We start from the raw sequence: 12,853 nt of genomic DNA, 5'->3' as shown, positions 1-12,853 counted from the left end.
TAAAAATATTAGTTGCTACTTGGGTCTCTTCTTTTTAGTTGTTCCCTTCTTGAATTAGCACTGCCACATTCTGTTCCAGTCTCTCAGTTCAATATACTTAAAATATCACAGACACAGCCCCTATTCTTTGCTTCATTGCATCCTGCTTTCCCCATATGGCCCTGTTTCCCTAATTAATACTGACAGTGTCAAAGAACTCCTTTACTCTAGATTCACTCCTTCCCCCTCCTATTTTCTTTTTTTTTACCATAGTAATTTGAAACATCTTTGATTGTCTTTTTGATTCTGGAAAGTTCTCTTTTCCAACTTCTCTGACCTAAACTATTTTCCTCCATTTCCCCTTTCTCCTTAACCTAAATCTTCTGTCCTAGTCCTCCAGGCTGCCCTCAACCCTTCCCCAAAGCCACATTTGTTTCTTCCCCTAAAACTTTAATATCCTCCTATCTGGAAATTCACACCTCCTAGTGATAGAACAGACCTACATCCCTTAAAGAGCCTTGCTTCAACTTTCCAGCCTCCTAGGCCTTTTGGCCTGCCATCATGATAAATACCTAATAGCATTCTGAATTATGTTTATTTGCTAATGTCCTAGTTGAGTGCTTACAATTTCTTGGGTTTCAATACAAGTAACATTTCAAAGCCAAATCTAGTTACTGGCATTAGTTTTACCTTTTTTTTTTTTTTTGCCATAGTAGAGATCTTTAAAAATCATTTATGATCCTCATTTCACTTTCTAAAGCATATTTTACAAAAAAGGAGGATATGCTGTTAGAACTTAAAAATTTAAATGAATTAATTTAGATTTATGAGCAAATTTTTATTACTCTTATTTTCATTTTGATGTGGACAGAGGAAATTCTATCAGGAGAATTCTTGGACAGGCATTCAGGAACTTCCCTAATTGTCTCTCCACACCTACTGTTTCTGTAACACGGTTTATTGAGATTTGGAGACTCCTACTATGAACTAAGGAGTGTAACTGTGTGTGTCTCTGTGTATATAAGTATTACTGTGTCATTCCACAGGTAGCAGAGCCAAAGCATAAGAAACTCAGAATTTGCTCAAGGACTCACAGCTAGTAAATGATAGAACTTAGAGCAGAATCCAGTTATTTAGACTCTTGTGTTCTTGACCACTACCACATGCTGCTGCCACTTCTTTAGTCTCTACATAATGGAATATGGTTCTGAGCACAAAATAAATACACCAATGTATGCAATGATGATGGTAGCCTTTGCCATAATATATTGTACCTGCAGAACAGAATAATGGCCAGATACTTAGCATCCAAGTAGACCATTTCTACAGGTATTTATAAACTATAAAGTACTGTACATATGTAAAATCAACTATAATTATTATAACTATCCATGCCAACTGGAATTCCACAAGACTAGGTTGCTTTAGATTACCAAGGAAAATTAAAATACTATCGAGATCGTTTCTAAGGAAGTCTCACCTACAAGAATGCTTTAGGACATCAACATTAATTTATCTACATGAAAATTCTGTGGAAATTAAAGTGATTTAAAATTACCTCACTTCACTGCCTGTAATATTTCACTCTTTTATTGTTACCTATCATGTATTAGAGACCACCCTACGCAAAATGGTGAAGAATGCCTTAAGTACACTCTTATTACCTTTCTTTAGATATACTTTATCAGAAACTCCAACCCTTCCTTTTTTGCCTCCCTCTGTTCTATAAGAACCTCTGAGCCCGCTGCTCCCCTAGAATCCATCCAATTGACGACTTTATACTTTTGTATTCCGATTTTTTGTTTTGTTTTTCTTTTTTAGAAAACCTACAGGGTAATTATCTAATGGGAACATTTCAGAAAGGAGATTAAACTGTTGCAGAGATTTCTGAAACAAAGAGTATCGCACTGGTGGCCCTTAATTTAGGCGACAATCAGTTTCTCCAATGGTAGGGAATGACCCTGAAGGCACAATATCTCTCAGTACCTATAATACCTACAAAAGTCTCCTTTCCCAATAATTCACTACAGTGAGTTCCACCACTAAGTACACTGCTTTTGTGCACGGCTACCCTTCTCCCCACTCTGACTTTCTTTCACTTCATTATCATGGCTTCTTCTGTTCCTCTGTATCACTCATATGAAACAACAGGAGCAAAAACAAGTCATTTTACAGTAAAGGAATGAGAGCCCCTGTCTATACGTCAAGTAATGGTTCTCAATTTACACTCTCTAGGATTTGCTGAGGACTCCTAGGCAAGGCCTTAAGGATATCAGTGCCTCAACTTCATTCTGTCTTTAATGAAGGAAAAAAAACCAAAATGACCCTAACATACCCAACACCTCTAGAATCCTGCGGTTCTGTGACACACAGTATCATTCAAGGTAAAGATGAAGACAAAGACAGGGAAATATTGTATACTCTTAAGTAAAAGCTACATTTGACTGAACGAATTTCCCTTTTTAATAGTTCCGGAACTAAAAGGTACTGCGAATGCTTTCAAACTCTTAGTGTAATTCACAAAAGAGTGTGGAGGGCTTGTGTTTCTTCAGGGTAAGTCTTAACTGAATGAAAAAAAAAGTCATTCGATAATCAATATTCATCCAGAGCAGCGTTTTCCAAATTGTGCCACAAAGAACATTACTGTTTCTATAAAATGTTAGAAAGAATTGAATTTAAATAGGAAGTGACCCTTTGAGGGTTAGCTAGTCTTAGCGAATTGCTTCCAAAGAACAGAATAATCATAATTATCTATTAGTACTGTAATGGAAAGGGAGAAATAATTTTACAGCGCGGAAACCCTGGGTAACACTACCCAACCGAGTGACCAAGAGTATCACCGGTGCGTCACATTACAGCGTCACTTTAAATTTTGTGTCACAGGGGCCTGCCTACCTTATGCAAATATCGAGGCCTGTGATTGGTCAGGCCCATAAAGCCCCTGCCACCACGGCACAGAACGAGACCCTTCCAAACTGGTGGCCCAGCTACTCACCAGTGCCATGGCCCGCCCCGCTGGTCTCGCGCCTCAAGAGGAAGAGCCCTCGCACCACATCTTCCCACTCTAGGTAGGCGAGTGGCCGACACCCGCGTCACCCTCCTCAGCCATGGCCTGGGCCCCAGAGCAGAGAAAGGCAGAGCCTCAGCCGCGAGATCACAGGGCCTGCCGGGAGCGCGGGGGCGGTGGCGGCGGCAGCAGCGGAAGTGGGGGCGGAAGTGGCCGAGGCTGGAGCGGCCCCTCGGGCTACGTGGACCTTAGGGCCTCGGGCTCCAGAGAACCACCTCTCTGCTTTAGATTAAGGAACAATACGATCGGTGTGGTGATTGGTCGTGGGGGAGCAAAGATAAAAGACATCCAGGCTACGACAAACACCAAGATACAGATCATAAAAGGTGACTCCGAAGCAGAGGTAAAAATTTTTGGCGCCAGGGACATGAAAGCCAAGGCCAAAGCGGCTATAGAAGCCCTTGTTGAGAAACAAGAACGCAGCTCCAGTTCAGAGCCCCGGGCTGAAAGTGCCGCACCTCAGCCCTCTGCCACAAGGGAGTTTCGTGCGGAGAGCACTGGTGGTAGACAAGCTCAGCCACTGATAGACTGGGATAAAATCAGGGCAGAAGTTGTGCGCTGGGAAAAAAGAAAATGGGCAGATTTACCACCCATTACGAAAAACTTCTACGTAGAATCTAAAGCCACAAGCTCGTTGTCTAAAGTTCAAGTAGACCTCTGGAGAAATGAAAATTTTGATGTAATGTGTGACGACCTGAAAGATGGTAAAAAGCGCCCCATCCCAAATCCTACCTGTACATTTCAGGATGCTTTCCAACCTTATCCTGAACTTATAAGGAACATTAAAAAAGCAGGTTTTCAAAAGCCAATGCCAATTCAGTCACAGGCGTGGCCAATTATTTTACAAGGAATAGATCTTATTGGAGTTGCCCAAACTGGAACAGGCAAAACTTTGGCCTATTTAATGCCTGGCTTTATTCATCTCAATAATCAACCAATACCGAGAGAGGAAAGGAATGGACCTGGCATGCTAGTCCTTACACCCACTAGAGAATTAGCTCTTCAGGTAGAAGCTGAATGTTCTAAGTATTCATACAAAGGTCTTAAAAGTATTTGTATATATGGTGCCGGAAATAGAGAACAACAAATACAAGACCTTACCAAAGGCATAGATATCATTATTGCAACTCCCGGACGACTGAATGATCTGCAAATGAATAACTTAGTCAACTTACGAAGTATAACATACTTAGTCTTAGATGAAGCAGATAAAATGCTAGATCTGGGCTTTGAACACCAGATAATGAAGATCTTACTAGATGTGCGCCCAGATCGGCAGACTGTTATGACAAGTGCAACTTGGCCAGATACCATTCGTCGACTTGCTCGATCTTATTTGAAACAGCCTATGATGGTGTATGTTGGTACTCTGGATCTAGCTGCTGTTAATACCGTGAAGCAAAATGTAATTGTTACCACAGAAGAAGAAAAACGATCTCTTATCCGAGATTTCCTACACAGCCTGTCACCCCAAGACAAAGTCATCGTGTTTGTGAGCAGAAAACTTGTTGCTGATGACTTATCAAGTGATTTAAGCATCCAGGGCATACCAGTGCAATCACTGCATGGTAACAGAGAACAGTATGATCGTGAGTATGCTCTGGAGGACTTTAAAACTGGAAAAGTGAAAATATTGATTGCTACTGATTTAGCATCCAGAGGTCTTGATGTTAATGATGTCACACATGTATATAATTATGACTTCCCATGCAATATTGAAGAATATGTACATAGAGTTGGGCGTACTGGAAGAGCAGGAAAGACGGGTGTATCAATTACCCTCATAACTCAAAATGATTGGAAAATCGCTAGCAAATTGATTAAGATTCTAAAACGAGCAAATCAGAGTGTCCCGGAAGATCTTATAGCAATGGCTGAGCGATATAAAATGCATAAACAAAAAAAGGACACAAGAAAAGAATCAAAATCGCATGGAAAAGCCACGGAATTTTATTGATACCAACACTGAAGAGTTTTACTACACTACTCTAAGATTGAAGATCTATTAAAGATTCGTAGTTTTCAAGATACATAGGTATTAGAAACACTTTAAAGCAGTTTAAAGACATCATTTACCAATTCTTAAATACAAAGCTTTAAATATTGTGTATGTTCCCTAATGAAGTCAAAAGTGTTTGAAAAATAATTAAATGTTATGTTTTTTTTTAGACAGAGAATGCATGAGTGGAGAGGAGGAAGGTGGGGGAGGAGGGGGGTGAAGTGGCAACAGAAAGGAGGAGAGGGAGGGGAGCAGATACTGAGAGGAAGGGGGAGGCAAAGGGGGAGAGGAAGGCTGAGAGGGAGGGGAGAAGGGAGGCAGGGAGAGGAAGGCAGAGGGGGAGGGATAGGCAGATAGGGAGAGGAGGGAGGGGAGAGAGGGAAAGGAAGAGGGAGAGAATCTCAAGCAAGCTCCATGCCCAGTGCAAACCCAATGCTGGGCTCCATCTCACAACCTGAGGTCATGACCTGAGTCAAAACCAAAATTCAGACATTTAACAGACTGAGGCACCCAAGCACCCCTTATTTGTGGGTTAAAGTCTAGTTTCTTTTATAGCCTGCCATATCCATCTATGTTGTCTCTAAAAGATTGGTAGCAAATAATAATGGTGCTTTTCTTGCTTTAAAAAGTCACACTGAATTGAAATAACTTTCATCAACTTTATCCTAGACAAAATATTCTATTTTCCCCTAACAGTGCCACAACAATCCCTAAAAATACCTCCATTAACATTCCCTAATTTGAAAAAATTCATTTGAAAATAAATGGTCAACCTTCTAGAACATTCCACGATTCCATTTTTTCAGATAGATGTGACTAGCTGAGCATGGTGTCTGACTCACTGGGAATCAGATCTTCATACCAACTCTATCACTTATCACTGGTTAAAAATTCTGAGGAGGAAAAAAAATTCTGAGGAGGTCACTTATCTTCTGTAGGCCTCACTTTAAGAAATTGGGATGGTAAAAAAATAAAATTAAAAGAAATTGGGATGGTTATATTAGAAAATTTTAGGATCCCCTTCACCATTAAATTCTATATTGTAACCAAAAATTGTGTAACCCAGCCGTTACTAACACTCTTTTCTATTTTTCTGTTTTTTAACACCTTATTTTCTAACGTAAGAAGAAAATCACATTCTCATTTAACAAATTGAACAATGAAACCCTTTTTAATGAGCAGAATAGTACTTCCTGCATTTTTATTGATTTTTGAAATGTGACTCACAGATTGTCTTTATTTTCTCTTCTTGTATTTTATTTTTCGATCTGTCTGGAAAAGGCCCAAACTTCATATACACATAATGAAAAAAATTAATGTGAAAGTAAAATATATCTTATATACTGGGAAAAACATTAAAAACTCGACCAAATGACACTTTTGGCAGAGGAACCAATTCTAGTTGAAGTCTTAATTTCTAATTCTGTCTCGAATGCTTTATTTAGAAGCAATATGAAACTTCTCAAATTGCAAGAGGTCCTTCTAATGACACTAAAGTTTAAAATTCAATGTTTATAAGAATATTATCATGCCTTACAATCTCAGGCAAATGTAAAAAACTAATGTAACCATCTTTTTTCCTAGCATACCCAGCTGTGACCACAGTCAGTAAAATTAAGTGAAATAAAGAGGTAAATAGGTATAGGTGTTTGAGGTTAAAGTCTGGCTTACAGGCTCTTAATATAGGCTCAATATCTTGATAAAATTCTTGATAAAAATGGTTAGCATTTTTGAGTGTCTAATATATAAAAAGGTGCTTTGTCTAATAATCTATAATCTTTATAAAAAACCCATTCAGAAGGAAATCTTACCCCTATTTTTCAGAAAATGAAACAGGGTCAGAGGAACTAACTTGCTTAAGATACTAAATCTGGTTAACAAGGAGTTAAGTGATACTTTAACCCAGATGTGCCTGATTCCAATATTTACATTCTTTTCATTTTAATACAGTTAATATGTACAAGACAATATTAACCAGGGGCATTTTTGCCCCTTCTCCAGTAGACATCTAACCATACGTGGAGATAGCATTGGTTTTTTATTGGAGAGGGTGGGAAGGTGCTACTGGCAGCTAGTGGGTAGAGGTCAGGTATACTGCTGAACACCTGAAAATCTACAGGACAGCCCCACACAACACAGAATCTTTTGGCACAAAATTTTATTGGCGCTGAGATGGACAATCCCTGAAAAGCCATAAACAAAACCACAAAAACCAGTTGCATAGTAATGAAGAAAGGACTTCAGAGGAGAAAAGAGGGTTTATAAATGAGATCTTACAGGTTGTGAAGAATAAAATCCCCACAACCTTCCTATTCTTGGTATAATCTGCATCAGTGGTTCTCCATCAGAGCCAATTTGACAATGTTAAGAGACAGATTTGGTTGTCACAACTCAGGGGCAGTGTATTAGCATCTCCTTGGTCAAGACCAGGGGTACTGCTAAACATCCCACAATGCACAGGACAACTCCCCAAAACAAAGAATCATGTAGCCCAAATGTCAGTAGTGCTATAGCTGAGAAACCTTGCAATAGATTAAGCAAAACACCACTCCTCAAACTCAACTGCGGAGAAACCAAGAAGGGAGTGAAAACAAAGAAAAGGTATTTCTTACTTTTGCACTGTTTAACATAAAACCCTCCACCGACCTTTCTGTCTTTGGTATCACTCATGTCAGTGATTCTCAGAGTTGACTTGTCCCCTTGGGGACATTTGGAATGTCTAGAGACATTTTTGGTTTGTCCCTCTTAGGTGGCAAGATTGTTATCGGCATCTAGTGGGTACAAGGCAGGGATAAACATCCTATAATGGACAACACAGGGCAGCACCAAAATGATGGACTTTCCAGCCCAAAATGTCTATGGTATTTGATGTCAAGAAACTGTGGTTTACATTGATTAACAAAAGTTTTGTGAGTGAATTGGGTTTTTGTTTGTTTTTTAGAAACTCAAAGAAATACTGATTTCTGCATCCAAACTATAACAGAGCAAAAGCAGGTCACTGAGCATGAATTGAGACAGGAAACAGTATGAGGATTCAGCTAACCTCAGTTATTCCTGTACAATCCTTAACATGGTGATTCACACTCAATATGTACTTGACAAATATTAGATCCCTTGTGCTCTGCTTCTCCCATCACCCATAATATAATGCTTATTCACTACAATTCTGGGTGTTATTACTCACACCATTGGGTATTGTTTCCCCCATCTGGCAAACCTTTTCTCCTCCTTCTATGCTAGGTCAAATGAGACTCATCATTCTGTGCCTAGCCCAAGTGTTACATCTTCCCCAAGATCCTATGTGCTCTCCTCCATTTTGAAACTTCTATAGTTCTTATTATCTATCAATAACGTTGATATTTGTACTACACTAGTTTGCACCCCCGCAAAGACAATTTTGAAAAATTCAAATTAAGAGCAATTACACAAATATTTAAATACACTATAAAAACATAACAGTTACAACAGTTTTATCCTGCATGATTGGCAAATCATGAGAGAACTGTCCAGAGCTAAATCTCCACCTTTATTAGAATCTTTAAGTTAGTAAAGAACGGAAAGTCTATTCCAAAAGAAATTTTAAAAATTCAAAAATACAGGTACTCCTGGAGGGCTCAGCAGTTGAACGTCTACCTGGCTCAGAGCATGGTCCCAGAGTCCTGGGATAGAGTCCCACATCCGGCTCCCTTTGAGGAGCCTGCTTCTCCATCTGCCTATGTCTCTGCCTCTCTCTCTGTCTCTCATGAGTAAATAAATAAAAACTTTAATAAAAAAATACATAACAAAAAATACATAACATATACACATACCAGGACAACTGAGCAACAAACTCCTACTATGAAAAAAAAATCCCTACTAGCTTCTTGTTTTTTTTAAAAGATTTTTATTTATTTATTCATGACAGACACAGAGAGAGAGAGAGAGGCAGAGACACAGGCAGAGGGAGAAGCAGGCTCCATGCAGGGAGCCCAATGTGGGACTTGATCCTGGGTCTCCAGGATCACACCCCAGGCTGAAGGCAGCACTAAACCACTGGGCCACTGGGGATGCCCTAGCTTCTTTTTTTTATAAAAAATAAAAGAACCTGAAGCTCACTCAGTTTCAGGAAAATAATTTCTGATATGAAAATGGAAAAATAATTAAACATAAAAGCAACCACAGAAAATTAAAGGTAAATGTTAACATGGGGTTTAACAATGTAAAAATGAAATTTCAAAAATACCCTAGTAAAGGGAAAAGGAAACAGAAAAATAAAATATATAAAATAGCATAGCTATTGATATTTAATATACAAAGATTTTTACCAAAAAAAAATATAAAGGATGAAGCCCAAAACAGATATATGGGCAGAAATGTAAAAGGCAATTCACCAAACCGACAAGTGAGCAGTAAATGTGTAAAACTGCTTAACTTCTTTCTAATCAAATGAATGAAAGTTAAACCAATGACCTAAATTTTTCTCTAAAAAATCGGGCTAGGATGAAAAAAATAAGCCTGGAAATACCTAATACTAGTAAGGACACAGGTAAATAAGTGTTGATAAATTATAATTTGGTAAAATTATATTCCTTGGAGGGATAGCTGGCATTATGCATAAAATCAGTACATGTTTAATACACTCTGACCCAGTAATAACCATATCCAGACATTGACCTTAAGGACATAATCACTTACACATACCAAGATGTGTATACAAGCTATTTATCACAGGGTTACTTCAAAGAACTAAACTTCAGAAAACAGCCCTGAAAGTCCAGTGACAGGATACTAGTTAAACAAACTGCAGCATACCTATTTCTGACTTAGAATAGGAGAAATCATGTTTTTAAAGAACACTTAAGAGCAAAAGGGGAAGTTTATAAACACATCTGTTTTTTAGAAAATCACAATGGCCCATAGTATCTAGAAAGAAAAAACAAGTCGTATAGACAAAGACACATTAATGACATAGTTTGCTATATTAAGAAATTACAGGTTTTAATATTTTTATAAAATTTCTACATCACTATTATAATAAAAATATTGTATATAATTTTTAAATAACTGCTTCAAACATAACTTAATGAATAATTAAATGACTAAAGAAATTAAGAGGCATTGTAGTTGAAAGTATTCAAAATACAAGCATTTCTTTTGTTTTCCCCATTAAAATCTGGCATATTACTCAGCCATTAGAAACGACAAATATCCACCATTTGCTTCAACATGGAGGGACCTGGAGGGTATTATGCTGAGTGAAATAAGTCAATGGGAGGACAAACATTATATGGTCTCATTCATTTGGGGAATATAAAAAAATAGTGAAAGAGATTAGAGGGAAAAGGAGAGAAAATGAGTGAAAATATCAGTGAGGGTGACAAAACATGAGAGACACCTAACTCTGGGAAATGAACAAGGGGTAGTGGAAGGGGAGGTGGGCGGGGGGTTGGGGTGACTGGGTGATGGGCACTGAAGGGGGCATTTGGCGGGATGAGCACTGGGTGTTATGCTATATGTTGGCAAATTGAACTCCCAATAAAAAAATTAAAAATAACTCCCATTTAAAAATAAATAAATAAAATAAAATGTGGCATTGATGGGAAACTTCTGTCTTTCCCACCACTGCATCTTAAGCTGAAAACAATGCCTGTGGAATATAGTAGGAGCACAATAAATATCTGAGCAAATTTGTGAAGGAATGAATAAATAAGTACAATATTTTATCTTCAGAAGAGCCAAAGTAAGCTTCTCTATTTCTGTTCCTTGTTTTGTCTGGTAACATCTATTGGCCTGTACCTCATCTTATGTTTAATAAGAATAACGTTAAGTGTTCTGACCACAAAACCAAACCGAATAACACAGGGCAACTTTAGGAAGTGTTGGATATGTTTACTTCCTTGATTGTGGGGATGGTATCACGGGTGTTTACGCATGCCCAAAGTCATCAGACCATACACATTAAAGAAGTGCAATTCTTTGTATATAAATAATACCTCAGTGAAGTGAATTTTTTTAAAAAGGAAGAAATGGAGATGGCTCCTAACTCATGTGGAACAGAGACCTGTTGTCTTTTTCCATGTGACCTTTGGGAACTCTAGTTCTGTTTGTTTTGTTAGTACATAATTACATCTATTTCAAGTCGGGTTTTCTAACTCTTACATATCTAAATAAAGTCACAAGTGATGAGATGACATTCGTTAAACAATGACACTGCAGTACTGATCAACAGGATTCCAGTTTTCCTTAAAACTATGATAGCCATATGTAAATTATACTCATGCATGTTTGTCAGAGCTTAGAGACACGATTTGTTGTGATACTTTCTTTTAAAGATTTATTTTTATTTATTTATGATAGACAGAGAGAGAGAGAGAGAGAGAGAGGCAGAGACACAGGCAGAGGGAGAAGCAGGCTCCATGCTGGGAGCCCGACGTGGGACTCGATCCGGGGACTCCAGGACGGCGCCCTGGGCCAAAGGCAGGCGCAAAACCGTTAAGCCACCCAGGGATCCCCCAATAAAAATACTTTGTTTGAATACCAAAGACAGTATGTATGTCATCAGGGCTAAGTCTAAGACTCGAGCATTTGAAGTTCTTTCTAAAGGAAGCAGACTGCAGAATCTGAAAGTAATCTACTCTTGTGCAGAAATAAAATTTGGGGGTTATGATTTTACTTGAAAAATTTGGAATTATTTTCATTTTAGGAAGAAGCAAAAATTGTGTGAAAAATCAGAAAGAGAAAGAAAGACACAGATTATATTATGAATTCTGTCCATGTAATAATATTTTCTAATGCTACAAAATAAATGAGCAAGAGGAAGAGGAGGCACCCACAAGAAGGGGCATCTTCATCTCATTTTATAGATGCCCTGAGAGGTCACATAACTTTCCCACAGGAGGTGAATAGTAGAGCTGACTAGCTCTGGGCTTGAAATTATAAATTCAGTAAAACAGCAATGGTGTAGGGCAGCACCGGTGGCAGCGGTTTAGCACCACCTTCAGCCCAGGGTGTGATCCTGGAGACCCGGGATCGAGTCCCATGTCAGGCTCCCTGCATGGAGCCTGCTTCTCCCTCTCCCTGTGTCTCTGCCTCTCTCTCTCTCTCTCTGTCTGTCGTAAATAAATAAAATCTTAAAAAAAAAAAACAGCAATGGTGTAGAGTGTACAGAAACACAGAAGAGATGAGAAAGACATTAGGGGAAGCATATGGATACCTCCCTTTGTACCAAAAAAGTACCCTGTACAGGTATTTTCACACTTAGCAATTTTTCACACTTCACATTTTTTCTCCCCTAGGCCCTGGGGAGAAGAGTAGAAAAGTGTCTGTAGCTTTCTAGCACTGGAGAAACGTGGATAGTAAACTAAAAGTTTAAAATGACGGAACTACAAACATCGATCAATGCAATCGGACTTCTCAGAAGTCCTTTTATAAAAGATCGGTCTCAACAATATGGTGGGGGATCTGTTCACTTAGACATTAGGTAAACTGTGGACCATAACAATAATAAAATAAAAGGAACGTGCTCCTACTATGTTCCACACGTACGTAAAAATATCTATTTAAAACACATTTATCAGAGAAGGACAAACATTATATGGTCTCATTCATTTGGGGAATATAAAAAATAGTGAAAGGGAATAAAGGGAAAAGGAGAGAAAATGAGTGGGAAATATTAGTATGGGAGACAGAACATGAGAGACTCCTAACTCTGGGAAATGAACAAGGGGTGGTGGAAAGGGAGGTGGGCGGGGGGGGTGGGGGTGACTGGGTGACGGGCACTGGGGGGGGGCATTTGGCGGGATGAGCACTGGGTGTTATGCTATATGTTG

General features: G+C 38.7%; 1 protein-coding gene across 1 annotated transcript; it reads left to right on the top strand.

Annotated features, from left to right (window-relative positions):
* The first annotated feature begins 3,045 nt into the window (after positions 1 to 3,045).
* Positions 3,046 to 5,162, top strand: DDX53 (DEAD-box helicase 53). Its single transcript, XM_077887747.1, has one exon. The coding sequence runs from the start codon at positions 3,087 to 3,089 to the stop codon at positions 5,001 to 5,003; it is 1,917 nt and encodes a 638-aa protein (XP_077743873.1). The 5' UTR covers positions 3,046 to 3,086; the 3' UTR covers positions 5,004 to 5,162.
* Positions 5,163 to 12,853: the final 7,691 nt, after the last annotated feature.

This window comes from Canis aureus, chromosome X (assembly GCF_053574225.1).
Source record: "Canis aureus isolate CA01 chromosome X, VMU_Caureus_v.1.0, whole genome shotgun sequence".
Lineage (NCBI taxonomy): Eukaryota > Metazoa > Chordata > Mammalia > Carnivora > Canidae > Canis > Canis aureus.
This window is presented reverse-complemented; position numbering and strand designations above follow the sequence as displayed.